Source organism: Asterias rubens, chromosome 4 (assembly GCF_902459465.1).
Source record: "Asterias rubens chromosome 4, eAstRub1.3, whole genome shotgun sequence".
In the NCBI taxonomy this organism is placed as follows: domain Eukaryota; kingdom Metazoa; phylum Echinodermata; class Asteroidea; order Forcipulatida; family Asteriidae; genus Asterias; species Asterias rubens.
In genome coordinates, this window is record NC_047065.1 from 1,684,394 (window position 1) to 1,704,239 (window position 19,846).

The window sequence follows — 19,846 nt, forward strand, 5'->3', positions numbered from 1 at the left end:
AATGAGGAGAGACTAGAATCAAAATGAGAATACAGTTTTATCATCTGAATAGTGTTGTAGCCACGGTGGGCGTTGCTGGGCAAGCCTGCTCAGCACTCTGAGCAAAATACTATATGCTGCTCCACAGCTAATGGTAAGGAGTTAAAAAGAACACAATCCAAAGGCCATTCAATTCAACTTGTTGCATTGCCCCATGACACAAACAGTTTGGGAACCTGGCCCCACTTCAGCAATAATGGCCCCATGATTAACCATGACTATTTTTGTTGATCTCCTTGCCCTCGGTAGACTTTCAACAAAATTTGATTTATTGCCCACCACAAAAATTGGTCTAGGCTACAACCCTGCATCTGAACTGTTTCATTTGAACAAAACACTAAGAGAAGATTTCTCTCTTCTGTTAAATGGGTCATGCAGAATTGCAAGATATTTGTGAGACTCAGACTCAACATTTGAACGTAGGTGTAAACTTTCTCATGTAGCTGCAAAGTTTTTTTTTTTTTATCATGGCCAGGCCTGTATGCTTCATATTTGAAAGGGCAAGGGCACCAAGGCATTTTCTCCTTGGTAAAGGGTACCCTATGAGAAAATTGCAAAATTCTACTGGGGCATTTAAAGGGCACCAAGACAATCGCCTTCGTTGCCTCCGTGAAGTATCAGGCCTGCATGGCTATCATCAGTTTCAGAGTTCTATCATTTGAAAGAAAGATTATTCTAAGAGGCTTTGGTTACCAAGAAGATGTCATTTGTAAAGTTTTTATTTTTGTGAGGGCCATTGGGTTATTCACACAGAATGAAAACAACCACCCCATGGTGCTGGAGTCAGGGTCTCAGGCTTTTATTACAAGTGGTGTTCAGTGTTGCATAACATGATAACTCTTAACAAATGTGTCCTTCATGACATGTACCATTGGTGTACTTCAGTCATTTGTCAGTGTAAGAGATTGCATTGTACATTATGCATTAATGAGTAATGCAAGTTGCTTGCTTTGAGGACCTAAAATTTACCCAGTCATTTTTCCTTGTGGTTTATTACTTGAAATTTGAAATAAAGATCCATTTCCTGCTGCTTCCCAGGTTGTTACATGTATGTGGACTTGGGTGTGATCCTTGGTTCATACAGCAGTTAGGCCATGGAGGTAGAAATAGATTGAATGGCTTTTGACTGGCACCCTCGAACAAGAAATTCACAAAATATTAAGGCGATCGCCTACAACAACATGAGGGCTTGGTAGATCAGTTTGGAGAGCGCCTGCTTGCTATTCTGGATGTTGCAGGTTCAAATCCTGCTTGAGTTAGTTTTCTTTGTTCACCCCCCCAAAAAAAAAAAACCCATAAAAAATAAATAATAAATAAATACAAAATTTGCCCGAGTCACATTCCCCTTATCAGGTTCCTGTACATGTACATGTAGCAGTGCCAATTAAATAATTGTTTCTCCAGGGACTTCAGAATGGTGCAAAATGCTCTAACCACCACAGGGATTAATTTTACTTTCACATGCCAAAGTTAACAAAGTCTGTGGCCAAGTCAGGGTTTGCCCCTAACTTTTTCAGCGACTATCCAGCACTGGGACAGTTTAGCTGTTTTGGTGGTCCGCCAGTCTTTTTACTTCTGTAACTTTCAGTTTCTTTTCAACACCATAGCATTGGACTATGTGTTTTCTAAGCAATATGATGAACAATCATTTGTTTACGTGTGGTAGGGGCAAGCAATCAACTAGCCAGCCGGACTAGTTGGGTTGGACTGTGGTTGGACCTATTTCTTCCTCCATGGTTGGACAGATTTCTGTTAGGCCCTCTGGCAGTCTGGTGTTTTAACTGGCGTTTTGCCAGCTGACCACTGTTGTTGTCTTGCATCTTATCCAAGACTGGTCAGATGCTAAAAATACTGGTTTCTGGCCTGCAGTCCAGTGTAAGTTCACCATGGGGGAAAGTTTTGAACCACTTTGGTTGCACTTGAGTACCATACTTCTTACACACGTCCCAATGTTTCACCTTGGCCAACTTGTCATGTCTTGCTTTGTAGGGAGGGCCATCATGCTGTAATCACTGACAATAAAAATACACAGTCTGTCTTGCTTTGTCACACATTTTACATGCTGTGACCATTTACACAAAATGCCGTTATAATGTTGACAGTTTTTTAAGCACAGTGTAAAATGTGAATCCCAATCATGCCTTTTAACATTGGTGAAAATAGATTAGGATTAGGATTATAGTGTACTCTTTTATACATTTGACCTTGAAGAAGTTGCCTGTAAATGATATTTTTGTGACCGGTATTGTTTTTAGTTGTGAAACCTGTATGATTTCACTTTCTTTTCCTGAATCTAATGAATTCCAAGGGAAATCAGTAACAAGTCTACATAAATGGCAATGCAGACCTCACTGCTGTATGAACTTGAAGGTCAGTCCCCACAGACCGGGTCCGTTTTTATTACAACATTCATCCTATTCACAGACAGACCCAACTCATTACCAGAATTTTACTAGACACATGTAACTATGGTTACATTATTATAGACATTGTACGGCCCCAGACCAAGTACCCATTTTACGATTTTTTTAAGGACGAGCTCAGACATTTTTAGAACGATGTCGGTGGTGTGACCCAGCCTTAACATGATGAAATGTGTTTGTGACGATTCTTACGAATACGACTGTTTCCTGGTTTGCCTTGTTGGGTACATTCCCTGTGCTACCAAAGAGTTGACTATTGTTGTTGGTATTGTGTTGGTCTCTTGTTATTGCTCTCTGTGTATTATGAGCATGTTGCACACAGTGCACTGCATCATTTCAGCATTTTTTTTCGCTCGTTTTAAAAAAAAAAATGGCACTGACAGACCTTCAGTTTCTGAAAGGTCTGCCTACAATAAACTGGATTCTGTCTAGGGCCATTATTACGGTTGGGACACGCCAGGATAGTGCCGGTGGAAGATGTGAACATGAAGTACAAATATAAGAATGTCACAGCAGTATAGGAGTAGGGTGCATGTGTGTACATGTATGTGACATGTACGTTCCAACTTTAAAAAATGTCCTGACTATTTGTGACGGGTCCCAACTTGAGTGTCACAGCTGGGACAACCCAACTATTGCTGGCATTGCCTGAAAACTGATTATTCATGTACCTAGATGTAAATAACCACACTAATCAGTGGGCCTCTAAAGTAATTTTCCACCGCATCAAGTTTCTCTTCTCGGCATACACAGTAGTTATCATGGCAAAACATGTGAAAAAATGTGGAGGTACATGTACATATAAATACATTGTAAATGGGGGGTAGGAACATTTCTAATCCATAAAAAACCCCAGACAAATTTATATTGTTAGTCCATACCAGTAGGTTAATGTATTGCAAACATCAATCAATCAATCAATCAATCAAAGGTTTTTTAGAGCGCCAAAATCAAGAGTTTGTTCTAAGCCGCTGAGGAGGCACAGTTCCATGAAATAAATTAAATTGCCATTGATCTTCATCCCCTGCTCAGTGGTGAACGATATCTGGATTCAAGTTACAGTTGGGCTATCCAAACTGTACCCAAGTTGGGACCGGTCCCAATTATAGATGGAATGATACTTTAAAGATGTGACGGATCATGTACAAATGTACAAAATCACACTCCGAATAAAATATAATTATATTTCCAGTTCCAGTTGGGCCAAGTTAGGATCGGTCCCAATTATGGAATGGTTCTAAAACTGACGGCACAACCACATTCATGTACGTACATGTACACAGTATACACACTCGCAATACACTGATGGTGCCATAATTGCTACGAGCGTAGAATTTTTGTAACCACAAACAGCATTATGTTTCCAGCTCTAGTTGGGCCAAGTTAGGATCGCGCCCAATTATGGAATGGTTCTAAAGTTGTGAGGCACTACCACATTCATGTACATGTACGAACATGTACACCCCCCCCCCCCACACTTGCAATACACTCAGACCACTGATGGTGCACAATTGCTACCAGCTATGAATTCATGTAACCACAGACTGCAGGCAACCAACAACTTGTGGATTATATTTCCAAACAAGTCCCCATTACTCATCAAAGATATTGCCTGTGGTTTACAACAATCTAGACCGAATAGGTAATTGATTTTTTTTCTAACCTAATTATAAACGGCTCCTTGTGAGCATTCTTGTTTGATGACTCCTCTACTGGGGTTGATTTATTTTGTTCCTGGCAGCGAAAAACTAAAGTAAACTAAAGTATCCAAACTGAGACGAAAGCTTTCTAGTAGATGTCACTGGTTTATGGACCACAATTGAGAAAGAAATACTGTGATTGCAGTTATTTGCAAGGAGCAGAGTTTAAAGGGAAGGTACCTGTTTGGTAATACCCAAAACAAATATTAACCTAAAAACTGACTTGGTAACAAGCATTGGAGAGCTGTTGATAGTATAAAACATTGTGAGAAACGACTCCCTCTGAAGTAACGTAGTTTTTGAGAAAGTGGTAATTTCTCACTAAAATATTAAAAGACTTAACTAGCTAGACGTCTTTTATTCCTATCTGAAAGCACACAAATTCGTCCAACAATGGTGTTTTTTCTTTCATCGTTTTCTCGCAACTTCGATGAACAATTGAACCCAAATGTTTACAGGCTTGTTATTTTATGCTTATGATGGGATACACTAAGTAAGAAGACTGGTCTTTGACAATTACAAAAAGTGTACAGTGCCTTTACGGGGAAAATGCTGAAACTCAAATATTTTTAAGGTTTTGATACCTTTGTAGATCAAGTTTTTGCCCATGACATGATACCCTACTCACATAATTTACTTGCAGAAGTTGCAGCTTTTGGTATTCATCAAGGCTTTGAGAGAAAAAAAAATGGAAAATCACAGAGCAATGTTTCAGGAGAGTATTGTAGTGTAATCCGGTGTACACATGCTAAAAAAAACCAATTTGTCTCACTGAGAGGGAAATTATTTTAGAGAAATTGTTTTACTCATTTCTCAAAAGCTACAGCATCTCAGCAAGTAATATTTTAAGGGAAGCCTTCTACCATCGTTGTGTTAGTTTGATATAAATCTGTGGACGTTTGTGTTTTGTGCGGTACAAAAAGTACTCAAACCCTTTAAAGTAAGCTGTTTTTTTATGCATCCCTACTGTACAAAGTGGTCTGCACCTGTGTGTAGCCTAAATCAGCAGGGAGTTATTTTATCAAACAGTTCTGGTGGGAGTAATTGTTTTCACAGAACTGTTTAAATATTATTTTTAATTAGTGAACTCAACAACTCTGGCTTAGCCCATGATGGCATGTAAACTGTGGTAAATGGAGTGTACCTTTGGTAATTACTCAAAAAATCAATGACCATAAAAAAAATTGATCTAGTAAGAACATAGAGCAACTAGGACCAGGGCCCAATGTTATAAAACTGTTCAGCAGTTCTGCTAAGCAAGAAATAAGTGGGGTAGCAGTCACACTAGTGGTAATGTACAGTATTTTGGCTTGTAACCTACTTTTGCTCAGCAAAAGTTTTCTTTGCTTAACAAGTTTTTGTACTGACAGGCTTTATGAAATTGGGCCCAGGGGAAGCTGTTTAGCAGAAAATTCTGCTTAGTAGTTGCTTGTGTTGGGGAAGCCTTATTTAGGACAAGAGACTGAAAAAATACATAATTAAAATCTCTTCATACATTCTTCCTCAAAACAGTATAGGAAACTTGAAAAGTAACGAAGCAAACATGAAAATTGTAGCGTATGGATTAAAAACCAATATCACTCACAGTACAATTACATTGTAATGTAATCAGTGTTTGCAATGTTGCTGATGTATCATGTTTCAAATTGCAATTGAATACGTCTTGCATTGTGTATCTTAATATTAACAATTGTACAATTATGTATTAAATGCAAGTTTAACATTCACTTCTATTCAAGTAGACCTGATATTTAACGGAGGCACAGAAGCATCCATGCCTCCTCCCTTGTCATTGCCTAGGTGCCCTTAAAATGCTCTGCACAGTAGAATTATACAATTTCCACATACATGTTGGGTGCCCTTTACCAAGGAGAAAATGTCTTGATGTCCTTGCCCTTTCAAAAACGAAGTATACGGTTAGTACATAATGCCTGTTTCAAGTAATACAGTACTTGTAGTGTGTGGCACATCATGTACACAGTACTTGTAACCATATTTGTGTACATTGTATTCTTCAATACAGTGTGTTTTTCTCTCCATCTTCGGTAAACTCCCATTCGGAAAGAATAAACCAATATTTGTTTTCCATGTCATGTCCTGATGGACATAACAACTGTGTAGAGGGCAGCGGTCAATAATTGACCAGGCGGTCTTTGGCCAACAGAGTTTCATCATCAGTCAATATCATCATTACCATCAGACCTGATTACTTCCGCATTGGATGCATTCTATTGTTTCATCATTAATTGTACATCGTACAATGTACACAGTATCTCAAGCTTATAATATATGCTCTGTTCACACGACAGTATATTAGCAAGGGTCCCTTGCTTAATTTTTGATATTTCACTAGGGATGTGAGAGACCTTGGACAGTCCATATACTCAAGTAAAGCAAGGTATTCTTGTTAAAGCAAGGGATCCTTGTTAAAGCAAGGGAGCCTTGCTAAATTGCTGTCATATGAAAAGGGCTTTACATGCTTGGTATTACGTGCAGGCCCCTTGTTTTTGACCTTGGTGCCCCTTCAAAAGCATCCCATTGACTTAAAGATTTTCCAATGGAAGTGCTCCTTGCAAAATGAAAATGGCCTTGCCCTTTCAAAGATGAAATTGCAGGCCTTGTCCCTTGCTAAATTGCTGAAAAGGGCTTTAATTATGATGGATGTACATGTACGGTATGATTGATGTTCATTCAGTCACCTGTGTGTACATTCTGCCAATTTGTCTTTCAATTTCAACAAAAGATTTCTACAATATGTAGGTCAATGGAATTTACTCGAGAAACGTGAAGTGAAAGCAACAAATATTGAGTGCCTGTTTTTTTTTTTTCCCCTAACGATTTGCAACTTTACGAGTAAGATTAACTGGATCCTGCATTAATATGGAAATAAATACTGGTTTGAATTGAAGTGATCGGGTGTCGGCATCTTTAAAAGAACATTACAGAATTGGTTTTTGCTAACAAAACAGTTGCTGTCAGTGTAGTAAGCACTTTTAATATAATCCAACACTTACATACACTGACAAACCTGTAACACATTACACATTAATTTGCATTACATCGAAAAAGAAAGAACAAAATGAATTAAAGAAAACTCACTGAGCGATAAACTCCAAATTGGAAATTAGGGTTTATTAGGGGCCTATTTCTCATAAAATATGATGTTTCAGACAGAAATATTTCAAGGGATGTTTACTACTATTTGTCATCAATAGACCGTGTAAGTTTCATGTAAATCTGTGATCTTAGACAAGTTTTTGTCTTACCAATTCTGTAGTGTTCCTTTAATAGAATTTTTGAACCCAACTAGAAACCCAACCTAATTCAAGGGCTGGCGATGAAATGAAACTAAATTTAACCTTTCCAATAACTGTACAAAATAATGTATCCGCTGCTTCCTTGAATATTATGTGAGCCCCTACTTCATAGAAATGTTCACATGTTTTTTAAACGACTTCCTTTTGGAAGAAACGAAAATAGCCAGTATTCAGGAACCTTTCTACTAGCCGTAACAAAACATCAGTACCTACACTGTACATTAAAAAACATGGCCACCTGCTTTGATGTAAAGGTCAAAGGTTAACTTCAAGGGATTTTTTTCTTAGGGATAGCTGGCTTGTGATGTACTCTTCCCTACAACCTAAAACCACTGAGGTAGTACCGTCCCATTTAATTGGCTTAAATCATGAGTAGTGCTCGCTGACTCGCTAAAAAGCTTTTAATCTGGAGTTTGATGATTAGGTACTGCCTAACTGAGTCAGTGCTATTTACTAGATAGGCCAGCATTGACGTTGATGCACATTGCGTCTCCATGCCAGTGTTGTAATTACAACCTACTTGTAATAGTCATTATAGAGATTTGTATTCCTCAATGGTTGGATTGTAATTATTTCTTCAAGTCCGTTCCATTGATTGAATGATGAAGGTCGGGTATTTACGGAATGTCTTGTTTTCTCCTCAATTTGGATGTTTGTTTTGCGGATTACCATCAGTCAAAATTATGAAGTTGTATAGTTTCCTTAAAAGGCCAAATAACAAAAATGGCCACCTGACAAATTTTTACAGATAACCTGCTGGGCTCTTTTTCAAAAGAATTAATTGATTTTTTTTTTATATCATAAATGTTTACATTTTTTTTGTATAAAAAAAACAAAAGAATAAGGAGGTGCCTCTGAAAACGCAGCGGGCTGGGACACTAAACCGTTTTCTTTTTTATTTCGCCTAAGAGGAAAATTGGTGTTTACTTGAGTTATTGATTAGCAAACTAACTGCATGTTGCCTTGTTGCATACTTTGTGTGCTTTCTGATTCATAATAAAAGGCTTCAGCTGAAGTCTTTTATTATTTGAGTTGAAAAATTACCTCGTTCTCAAAAACTACGTTACTTCAGAGGGAGCCGTTTCTCACAATGTTTTATACTATCAACAGCTCTCCACTGCTCGTTACCAAGTAAGTTTTTATGCTAACAATTATTTTGAGTAATTACCAATAGTGTCCAATGCCTTAAAGGATTCGGGTACTTTTTCAAAATGTCCACAGATTTACATTAAACTTACAGGGTTTGAAGATAATGATAGTGGAAAGCTTCCCTTCAAATATTACTAACTAAGGTTGTGTAGTTTTTGAGAAATGAGTAAAACAAGTCACAAAATAATTTTGGTCTCATGAGACCAAAATTATTTTTGCGTGTAAAATCCCCTTAGCATAATCTTCAAACTTTGTAAGTTTAATGTAAATCTGTGGACATTGTGTTTTTTGTTAGGAAAAAGTACATATATATATATACCCTCTAAAGGACAAGTCAGTTTTTCCTCTGCTGTTCTTCTTCTTTCAAATCCATCATCTACTCTTCAAACGTTTGGCCAGGATTGGGCACATCTCACAGCCTTCTCGTTTGCTGCCATCTGAAACTTTAATGAGGGGAGTTTATTGTTAACCACTTAACGCCAGAGTTACACAAATGTTTCTGTGGCCAGGGGCGGGATTAATTTTTCAGAACAGGCGTAATAAATTTGTTGTTGAGCATACCGTTGTCAGAGTGACACCCTGGCAACATAAAATATACACGGATCTGTTGTTCCTTTCGGGAGAATGTGACTTGTATCAATCGACCATGAATCACAAACCGACATGGCTGAAAATTAATACAAAGATAAACAATGGTGGCAGGCTATGGGCCATATTTTTGACCTTGTGAGGGCGCTCTCAATCACTTCCGGGGGGTACATTCATTCATACCCAAAACAGTTATTGAATACTGGAACACATTACCACCCCAGACATCTAATCCGTCACCGACAATAAGACTTTTAAAGAAGCCGTTTTAATCCACCTCTAAAGCAAATTCGAACTGCAGCACAAAAAGTGACAGAACGCCTATTAAAACTGTACAGGACTAATCGCGTTTACCCCCGGAAGTGATAAAAATACTTTTGAGAGTGCCCTCACGTGGTCAAAAATTCGGCGCATAGTTCTCTCATAATCATGGTTGGACAAAGGCCTGGAGTCGGGGATTACCCAATAACCTCAGGAAAAAGGCAAATTTCATGCATGAATTCCAGTGCCCTTTGTTCCACTTTGTATGGAGAAGCAAAGTGTTGCATGAGTGTATTACAGTACTTAACAATGGAATGTCCGGGTGTAATGTTCCAATGCATACAATGATTGTACAAGAAGCAGAACGTTTACATGTTTTCTGGCACAGCAAATATTGGTGTGATACATGTTATGACATCCGGTGTTTAGTGGTTATAAGGGGCACCAAGGCAATGACCAGGGGCATGATGTATCAGACCAGTTTATTGATTTGTAAGCTTGGATTTACAGTTAAATTTAACTCTTTGTGAAAAAAGAAATGTTTGCCTTGATAAAAACAGGATCATTTCCCAACCAAATTGCCATGTGATTTCAGGATAATCAAACAACAGCTGAATACCAGTAAAAAGCAATATGCAACAAATGGAAATTTTGTTGGTAATTCTGTTTTTATCAAGGAAGAAACGTCATGGTAAGCAAATTTTCGTGCTTAGCAGCTCTATGAAATTGGGCCCAGGCCATTGATTTTTTTTTTTCTATTCAGATGTGTACAAGTACCCCACTCCCTACGAACATGATACAGGGATCACCCTTAACACTAGCCTGGTGTACACTGTCTAGTGAAAACTAGTTTAAAATGCTCATATATTCTTCCATTCAGATCTGAATAATAATTTTTTTAAATGTGTTAATTTTTTTGGAAGTGTTTGAGTGTCACTTTATTCGCCTATTATACTGGTTGTGATTGCTACAATTAATGCATCAGAAACTATACATCTACAATTACGTTACACATTTTCTTTCAAATGGAGTTGCATGCAATTACCTGTTTTTGATCATCTGTTTTTCAGAAGCTCATATATCATAACATTTGATGGCTTAGTCTGTTTCCCATGGGCAGGGGAGCCAGTTTGAGGGGAGCACTGCCGGAAATATACACACGGTACAGCACAACAATATCAATCAAAAAAACGTTGGCATAATTACTTTATTTCACCTTGACGTTTAAGATTTGTCAAGTCTAGTTCGAGATCAAGGTTTTGGGAGAAGAAGAGTCAAGGGTAGTGGACAAGAAATTATTATTAAGTTTTGAAGGATTTGCTTCAGAGAGGACTTGCTTATGATGAGGCAGGGCAACTACTGGCTTTGTTCTGGCTCCTTGCCCTTTCTAGTTGTTCCTAGGTAGGTCCAGGACTTTACTCTATGGTGACAAGGCCCTCTCTAATTTAAACAACAACAATTTCTTATAAAGCGCCTTTCATAATAACGTCTCAATGCGCTTTACATTAGTGCCCTGGTCATTGGGTCAATAACATTCATAATCTTTCTCAGCTCCCTGGGGAGTATACAACATGGGTTCTGTTCACTGGAACCAACTACCCAATTCAACGGGAACATTGTTTCTCCAGAGACTTTCAAAACAGAACTGAAGACACTGCTCTTTACACAAGCATCCTGTGTCTAGTTTCTTAGCAATGAGTTTTCACATTGTTTAAAGACACTGGACACTATTGGTAATTGTCAAAGACCAGTCTTCTCACTTGGTGTATCAGAACATCATAAAATAACAAGCCGTTTCGGTGTAGGAATAAAAGATTTCTGGCTAGAAGCCTTTTATTATTTTAGTGAGAAATTCCCTCTTTCTCAAAATCTATGCTACTTCAGAGGGAGCTGTTTCTCACAATGTTTTATACTATCAACAGTTCTCCAATGCTTGTTACCAAGTCAGTTTTTAAGTTGTGTTGAGTAATTACCAAACGTGTACCTTCCCTTTTATAATCATTGTACATCTATTTCATCTATAGCCAAATCACCATGAGTAATGTATTTTAGAATGTGTGCTTTATAAATCTGTATGTATATTATTATTATTACCAAGGCCTGATACTTCCCTGAAACAACAAAGGCGATTGCCTCCTTGCCCCCAAGTCATTGCCTTGGTGCCTTTGAAATGCTCCAGTAAAAATTTACAATTTCCTCATAGGGTGCCCTTCACCAAGGAGGAATGCCTTGGTGCCCTTGCCCTTTCAAAAATGAAGCATGTGTAGGCTTGTATTAACATGGCTTGATTCAAATAAAGACAACACCTCCAGAGTTTCGGGCAATTTCTCTATGGCGTACGTATGAACACTTTTACCATCTTCCACTGTGATTTGTTCAATTGTTTTACCTTCTACATGTTCTAGAGACTTGTTTTATACAACATTGTTTATCAATCATGTTTTGATTAAAATAAAATCCGCACAATGCACTATCAGAAAGATAATGTACTACATGCATCATCCCATAGTTCATACATGTCCAATCTGAACTTTGGACTTAGCTGAGCGAGTATTTTGTTTTTACATTCTGACTTGAGGATCACATTTCCAATATAAAGATTAATTATCAACTTAAGTAAATACATGGCATCATTTTAGGAGGATTGGCTGGCAGTGGGATAAGCCTTGCAACGCTTTTGTTAGTCTTCCTCAATGTTTTCTTAAAATATAAATATTTTTGTTTACTTTTGCTTTTAAAGGCATTGGATACTGTTGGTAATTACTCAAAATAATTGTTAGCATAATAACTCACTTGATAACAAGCAATGGAGAGCTGTTTGTAGTATAAAACATTGTGAGATGTCGTTGTAAATTAATTAACTTCTGTTTGATTCAATTACAGCATTGATGACTTTCAATTCTAGTAAATTTCTGGAAGTTCTGAAAAAATAATCAAGTTTTTCTTATCTTTTAATAGTTAAAATCCGAATGATCAAAGAAATACGTCCCGGCAAGAACTCCAGAGACTTTGAGCGATGGCCAGAAGAGGCCAAGAAACACGATGCGTCTGTCTGCTTCATCATATTCTACGGAGCAGAGTTCAGACTAAAGAGTCTGTCAGTTGTCGGTAAGAAAGTCTTCTCAGATGTCACAGATTTGTTTTTTTAAGAAATTAAAAAAAAGGGGGGGGGGGATTTTTGTTGTTGTAACGTTTCTAAGATCAAATTCATAAAAACATGAAGATAAAACCATATGAAACACCTCAGATTGCAGAGTAGGTCCTGTAAAACCTAAGGTAAATGAATATAAGTAGGCGTCGCGCTCGCAAGCTTTGACGCTCTCAAGCTTTCATGCTCTGAGCTCATATTTCATCCCAGCCCTGATTGTATAATAACTCAGAAAGCTAGCCGAAGCCAAAGCAGTAGCCACCATTTTGGACACGTTTTTAATCTTGAAACCAGTTGTATAAACACTCGCCTGGTATCTTATATCCCTCATGCAGCAAGCAATGCAGACGAACGTCACAAGTGGATCGTCGGACTAAATTGGCTTGTAGAAGAGAGCAAGACTTCCAGTTACCCCATCAAACTAGAATGGTAAGTACTTAGCATAATTCCCTATTAAAGGCACTGGGCACTATTGGTAATTACTCAAACTAATGAGAGCTGTTGGTAATATAAACATTGTGAGAAATGGCTCCCTCTGAAGAAATGTAGTTTTTGTAATTTCTCAGTAAATAAAGAATTTGAATTGTATTGGAGACCTCAGCTGAGGTCTAGAAGTCAAGCATCTGAAAGCATACAACTTGTGCGACAGGGGTCTTTTTTCTTCCATTATTATCACGCAACTTCAATGACCAATTGAGATCCAATTGTGCATATGTTGGGATACACCAAGTGAGAAGATTGGTCTTTGACAATTACCAATAGTGTCCAGTGTCTTTAACCATGCTTCTAGAAACTGCTTCATTATCCGACTTCCAATCGAATGTTGAAGTTGAATCCCAACGGTGTTTGTTGGAAACTCTGTTGTAGAGCAGACAAATGGAAACAAAGATAAGATAAGGTCTAAATGGTAAGACACTGCTCTAGAATTGCAAAGGTCATGGGTTCAAATCCCACCCAAATATATTTTGCCTGTGATTTCTTTTCACAGAGCTCGGGAAAGTACTGAGTATACAGTGCTAACACACATCAGGGTTTATGTGTAAAACCAAAATTAACATTCTTTACCCCTGATGCAAATTTCCATCTATTAAAGATAAGATCAGTATGAAATATTGTAATAACCACATCTGCTAAACTACAATATGATGATTATAATACCTAGTTCTTATTTATTACATTTTACAATAACCGTATCAAAGCGCTTTACATTAGTGCCCTGGTCATTGGGCAATAACATTCCTGTTAATCTCAGCTCCTTGGGGAGTTTACAGCCCTGGGCTGTCGTGGCGCTCCAAAGGCTTTTTCAAACACAATATCGCAGGTATCCATTTATAAAGCCATAATACACTTTCGGTTAACAGTATTGTTCAAGTCCCACACTTCGTGTATCACAACTTATATATAAAATAACATACCTGTGAAAATTTAGGCTCAATCGGTCATCGGAGTCAGGAGAAAATAACGGGAAAACCCACTCTTGTTTCCGCACATTTCGCCGTGTCATGACATGTGTTTAAAATAAATCCGTAATTCTCGCTATCGAGAATTGATATTGTTTTAATGTTCACTCAAAAAGTAAAGCATTTCATGGTACAATATTTCAAGAGAAGTCTTTCACCATTACCTTCTGTAAACCCTGTAAATTATTTGTAAATCTGTGAACTTTTTTCTTTCTTTCTGTACCAAAAGTGTATAATGGCTTTAAAGAGAAGCAATTATAGTAACGCTTCTTGTTCAAGGACATAAGTGTCATGACCGGGATTCAAACCCACACTCCGATGACTTAACCACCAAAACTTTCATTTAATGCTCTAGACCACTCGGCCATGACACCTTATAGATGATCAGATTAAGCACACATGTGTCCAAGGTTAACCAAAAAAGAAATCCATCCAAAGAAATTAACCACAAATATTGCAATGCCACAACACTTTCATCAAAGTTTGAAAGTTAGTCAAAACTGAGAAGAAAAAAAGTTTGTAAATGTTCCCGCTGTATGATTAATTAGAACAGGTCCAACCAACACAATTGCAAACAGAGCATACTGATCGAAGCGTGGATTTGAAACAAACGGTTCTTTTCAGAACCCCCAACTCATTTTTAATAGAGATTATCATTACATGGTGTTTAACCGCAAACTGTTACTATAATTGCAAACAGGTTGTTGAGTCTTACTATTCCAAGTTAAAGTCATTTTCTGCAACATCAAATTCAACATGGTTCTTGAAAATTACAAAAAATGACAAGGTCACAGATGGTGACTATTAGCTTTCAAAGCTGCACCGCCTGCCTGCGGCACCACCTTCCATGGTTTAAAGGAAAGGCATACGTTGTGTAATCACCATCATTCTTAAAATGAATGGCAATAACAACTTACTTGTTTAGAAGTAAAGCAGCTTTGCAGGTTTAGAAGTTCAGCAGCTTCCGATAGTATAAAGCATTTTGAGTATCATTTCACTTCGAAGAAATATCAACCAACCAACCAACCAACCAACCAACCAATATGGTTATGGAAAAAGATTTTTTCCCCCAAAAATTTGATGCTGAGAAACATTTCTCAGATTAAGTTTTTAAAAAAGCTTTACATGATGTGAACAATAAGAATAACCTATAAATAATAGTAAACTTGCGGGTACAACTATGTATTAAATCTCTTTTGATTGAGTGTTTGCTCTGAAAAGAGCTGTTTTGGTCTCGACGTTTCAAACAGTATTCTCTGATCATCTTCAGGAGAGAAAAAAAAAAGAAAAAAAAGTCTGTTTCTCAGATTGTGTATTCTTCTGTGTGGTAACTGCTCAAGATTGTCAACGTTATCTCCAAACTACTACCACTTTTTGAAATTGAAATGTTCACAAGTTAGTTTTATTTTATATATCAACATTTATGTAGAATTAAAATAACCGAGCAGACTCGAAAAACCAAAGGTAAACTTTTCCTTTAAAGATGCTTGTGTTGTCTGGGTAGCGGGACACTACATAGGGACCAAGCACAAGGGACTCTTCAATGGGTGCTATGCTTGGAAGACTCTACAATGATTTCATGCTTGGATAACTTTGTCATTCTGTATCAAACCATGTTCTGAAGTACGAGGGCCTGTGCTGCCTTTGATCTCAAGTGCCTCTTCAAATTTTGGCTGGAAAGTGAAGATTAGGGCATATTTTTCTGAGAGTGTTTTGTTAGTAAATGTCACTGAAAAAGTGAAGTAACACAGGAGTGTTTTTGTTAGAATTGGTGTGTGCAGTTGTTGGGCTTGTGACCTTTGCATGTCACATTTACATGATACATAATAGCATGTTGTATGACATACACAAAGTAGTACTATTCAATAGTCTAGGCATCAAGGTGCCGCAGGTTTCCAAAGGTTTACTTTGCCTCTAAGTTTAGTTCTTGTCAATATATCTAAATATAAAACAATAAAGGACCCAAACAGGGGGCCGTTCAGGTTGGCTTGGCTACCTTTTGAACTGACTTTTTCACAGGTTCCTTTCTTTGAATCTACCTTGTACAGTATAAATGGTTTACACAATTCGATTCAAATCTTTTAAATTAAAAACATAGTTTAGCTCTTGTAATTTATTTCATCGGAGCGCCACAGCAACTCGGGGCTGTAAAGTGTGTGCAAACAACACAGCCTTTACCATCCTTGCAACCTGCCCCCTTTAATTAAAAATGGATTTAAAATATGTAACAATTAAGAAAACAAACAATGGGATTAGGTTGGCTTCCTTTTGAACTGAAATTTTGACAGGTTCGTTTCTTTGTTTTGTATATTTATTGGAGCGCCAAGGCAGCTCGGGGCTGTATACTCCCCCGGGGAGCTTAGAACGATTAAAGGGATGTTATTGGCCAAATGACCAGGGCACTAATGTAAAGCGCATTGATATGGTTTATTGCAAAATGCGCTATATAAGAATTTGTAATTATTATTTATTATTATCACCCACATTTATATATGATTAAAACAATCGAACGGTTCCAAAAACCAAAGGTCTATTTTTCCTTTAAGCTTAGTTCTTGTCAATATATTTTAAATATGTAACAATAAAGAAAACAAACAGGGGACCAGGTTGGCTTGGCTACCTTTTGAATTGAATTTTTTACAGGTTTGTTTCTTTGTATGATTAAAACAATCGAAGGTCTACTTTGCCTATCCTTTCAATTAAAAGCACAGTTTAGTTCTTGTAAAACATATTTCTGGTCGAGCTGACGTGTATGGTCTGCTAGTGGAGAGTGTCTTGAAATTAAAACCTTGAGTATGTCAATTATTAAAACTGCTCTTACATGAACTGGAAATTACCCAAAATAGAAAAGTCACCATGCGATGGATGAAGAATACAAAGGTTACATTTTTTTGTGATGGTTTTATTTTGCGACGAGTGAAGGACTCAATCTTGAACACAATTATTGAAGCTTGTCTTACATGAACTTGAAATTCCTAAAAACAGAAAAGACGCTCTAAGGATGAACAAAACAAAAGGTGACATTTTTTTGTGGCAAGTATTTTTTGGACGAGTATAGACCAAGATCTTATATTTCAGTCTCCTCTTGATGACAAAAAATTCCTTCCAAGAATCGGGAGACTCAAGTGTCCATTTGCACTTTATCATCAATGCTAAGAATGTGTGTAGTTTTTAATATTTGAACGTGTTCACTTTATCTGGAGAGTGTTGTAGCCAAGTGGTCTAGTTCCCGGACTCAAGTAGTCAGAGAGTGGGTTCAGGTCCTGCGCCCAATTTCAAAGAGCTGCTTATAAAAGAAGAAAATACTGCTTAAACAATTTCTGCTTAGAAATATTGAGCTGGGCCCAATTTCATAAGGCCTGTACAAACATAAAAACTTGCTAAGCACAGACAAATATTGCTTAACAGAAACTGGTTATCAGCCCAAATTCCATTAAGTTTGCATTGTTGCAGCTGATGCCCCACAAATAGTTTGCTTAACAACGAAATTTGTTAAGCAGTATTTTCTGCTCAACAGGTTTATGAAATTTGGCCCAGTATGCCAGTCACAAATTTTAAATGTGACTTGGCATTTTGGCTGGTAACCTTTTTCTGGTTAGCATAATTTTGTTTTGCTTAGCTTATTTTTTGCGCTTAAGCAGCTCTATGAAATTGGGTCCTGGTCATTGGGTTTTTCTCCTTAAGCAAGCAGAAATCATAGTTGCCTTGTCCTTCGGATGGGATAGTAAATCTGTGCAGTAGGTCCTATGTTTTGTATAACGATTAAATTAGAATTGAGATTGATTGATTGATGTTGAATTTGAATCTGTCTTTTATACAGGTGGCTACGAAGAGAGTTCTATGCCATGGGGAAATCAAAAACTGACTTGTAAGTATTTCAGTCCAATGTTTTCCACCTTTTGTTTCTTTGTAGATAAAAAGGACTGATACTTGACAGAGGCAACGAGGGCGATTGATTCCATGCCTACTAGTAACGAGGGCGATTGATTCCATGCCTACTAGTAACGAGGGCGATTGATTTCATGCCTACTAGTAACGAGGGCGATTGATTCCATGCCTAGTAGTAACGAGGGCGATTGATTTCATGCCTACTAGTAACGAGGGCGATTGATTTCATGCCTACTAGTAACGAGGGCGATTGATTTCATGCCTACTAGTAACGAGGGCGATTGATTCCATGCCTACTAGTAACGAGGGCGATTGATTCCATGCCTACTAGTAACGAGGGCGATTGATTTCATGCCTACTAGTAACGAGGGCGATTGATTTCATGCCTACTAGTAACGAGGGCGATTGATTCCATGCCTACTAGTCATTGCCAAATTTACATTTTCCTCATAGGGTGCCCCTTATTAAGAAGAAAATGCCTTGGCGTCCTTGCCCTTTCAATAACCGAGCACACAGACCTGAAAAGAGACAAAAGCTTAATATTTCAAAATCGAAAAAAAATATGATAAAGCCAAAACCATTGAAATGATGCACTGTAATGTATATATCCACATACTAATTTTTAGAGAGTGCACTCTACACTTTCAATTCAAGGCCGTTTTTTTCTTGGTGGGTCACTGAAGGGGAATCCCCGTACTTAAGATTCTCAGAAAGGAACAGACACTTAGGTATTGTTACGAATGAACCGTATTAAGTCAAGGAAGAAATATTCATTTCCTTGTAACATACATTTGTACATGTTGTTATGCCAACCCTTTTATTTGAAGAATGGTTTGGGAAATTTATAAATTTTTGCATGGCCCAAAGCTAAAAAATCACTTATTTCGGGCATGTGGTCCAGTGTAAAATTTGAGCACTTGGTTGGGGCATCTCTGATGGTCATTTTTAATGCGGTAGTGAAATTAAAAACAAGAAGTCCCCTCGGTCCACTTAAGCAGAAGTTTAAGTCCTGGCCGATTTGCTAACTTCCGACTAGGTAGTAGTTAAAGGCAGTGGACACTATTGGTAATTACTCAAAATAATTATTGTCATAAAACCTTACTTGGTAAGTAATGGGGAGAGGTTGATAGTATAACACATTGTGAGATGCGGCTCCCTCTGAAGTTACGTAGTTTCCGAGAAAGAAGTAATTTTCCACGAATTTGATTTCAGTGTCTTTAATAAGCAGGACAGTTCTTTTCAGAACTGAGAAGTCTCTCGAATTCTGAAAAATCTACTCAGCAGTAGTAGAATATTAAGCAAAACAAGTTCTTGAAAGAACATAATCTACCCTGCAAGTAGATACACACATGGTGTTACCGCAAACCAAATGTATGTTCAAAACGTTCCTCTTCTTTTTGTTCTGTCTTAGGGTGTCTCTAAGAGACTTGAAATCATTCATGCCGTGCGTCAATCTCAAAGTAAACACCAAGGACCTCAAGGAATACTTCAGTGTAAGTAACAAACGTGGCACTCTATTCTTTCCAAAACTAGGCTAAACCTTGGTTTAGTTACGCATCAAAACGATGAGAAGAAGACCTTTCAAGTAACACATGAACCCAATTTCATAGAGCCGCTTATAAGCAGAAAGTAGTGCTTAACTATATGTTGCTAAGCAAACGTAAGCAGGATATCAGTCACAGTTTGTATGCTGTTTCCAAAGTTGTATCGTAAACTTGGCTGTGATCCCTGGAAGTTAACTATCCCGACCAAAGTTTTGACAAAATAGATAGCAGGCCTGATACTTCAAAGAGGTAATGAAGGCGATTGCCTCCATGCCCCCTGCTCATTGCCTTGGTGCCCTTGAAATGCTCCAGTAGGAATTTACATCAAA

The 19,846-nt window shown here is 37.7% G+C and overlaps 1 protein-coding gene across 1 annotated transcript in view; it reads left to right on the forward strand.

Moving 5' to 3' along the window:
* The window catches only part of LOC117288789 (1-phosphatidylinositol 4,5-bisphosphate phosphodiesterase gamma-1-like), a 43,880-nt gene that overhangs the window by 2,262 nt on the left and 21,772 nt on the right, over positions 1-19,846 (forward strand). The window contains exons 3-6 of the mRNA XM_033769625.1: positions 12,436-12,585; positions 12,961-13,054; positions 17,906-17,953; positions 19,385-19,466. Of these exons, the coding sequence (XP_033625516.1) occupies positions 12,436-12,585; positions 12,961-13,054; positions 17,906-17,953; positions 19,385-19,466 (374 nt within the window). The remainder of the gene's footprint in view (positions 1-12,435; positions 12,586-12,960; positions 13,055-17,905; positions 17,954-19,384; positions 19,467-19,846) is intronic.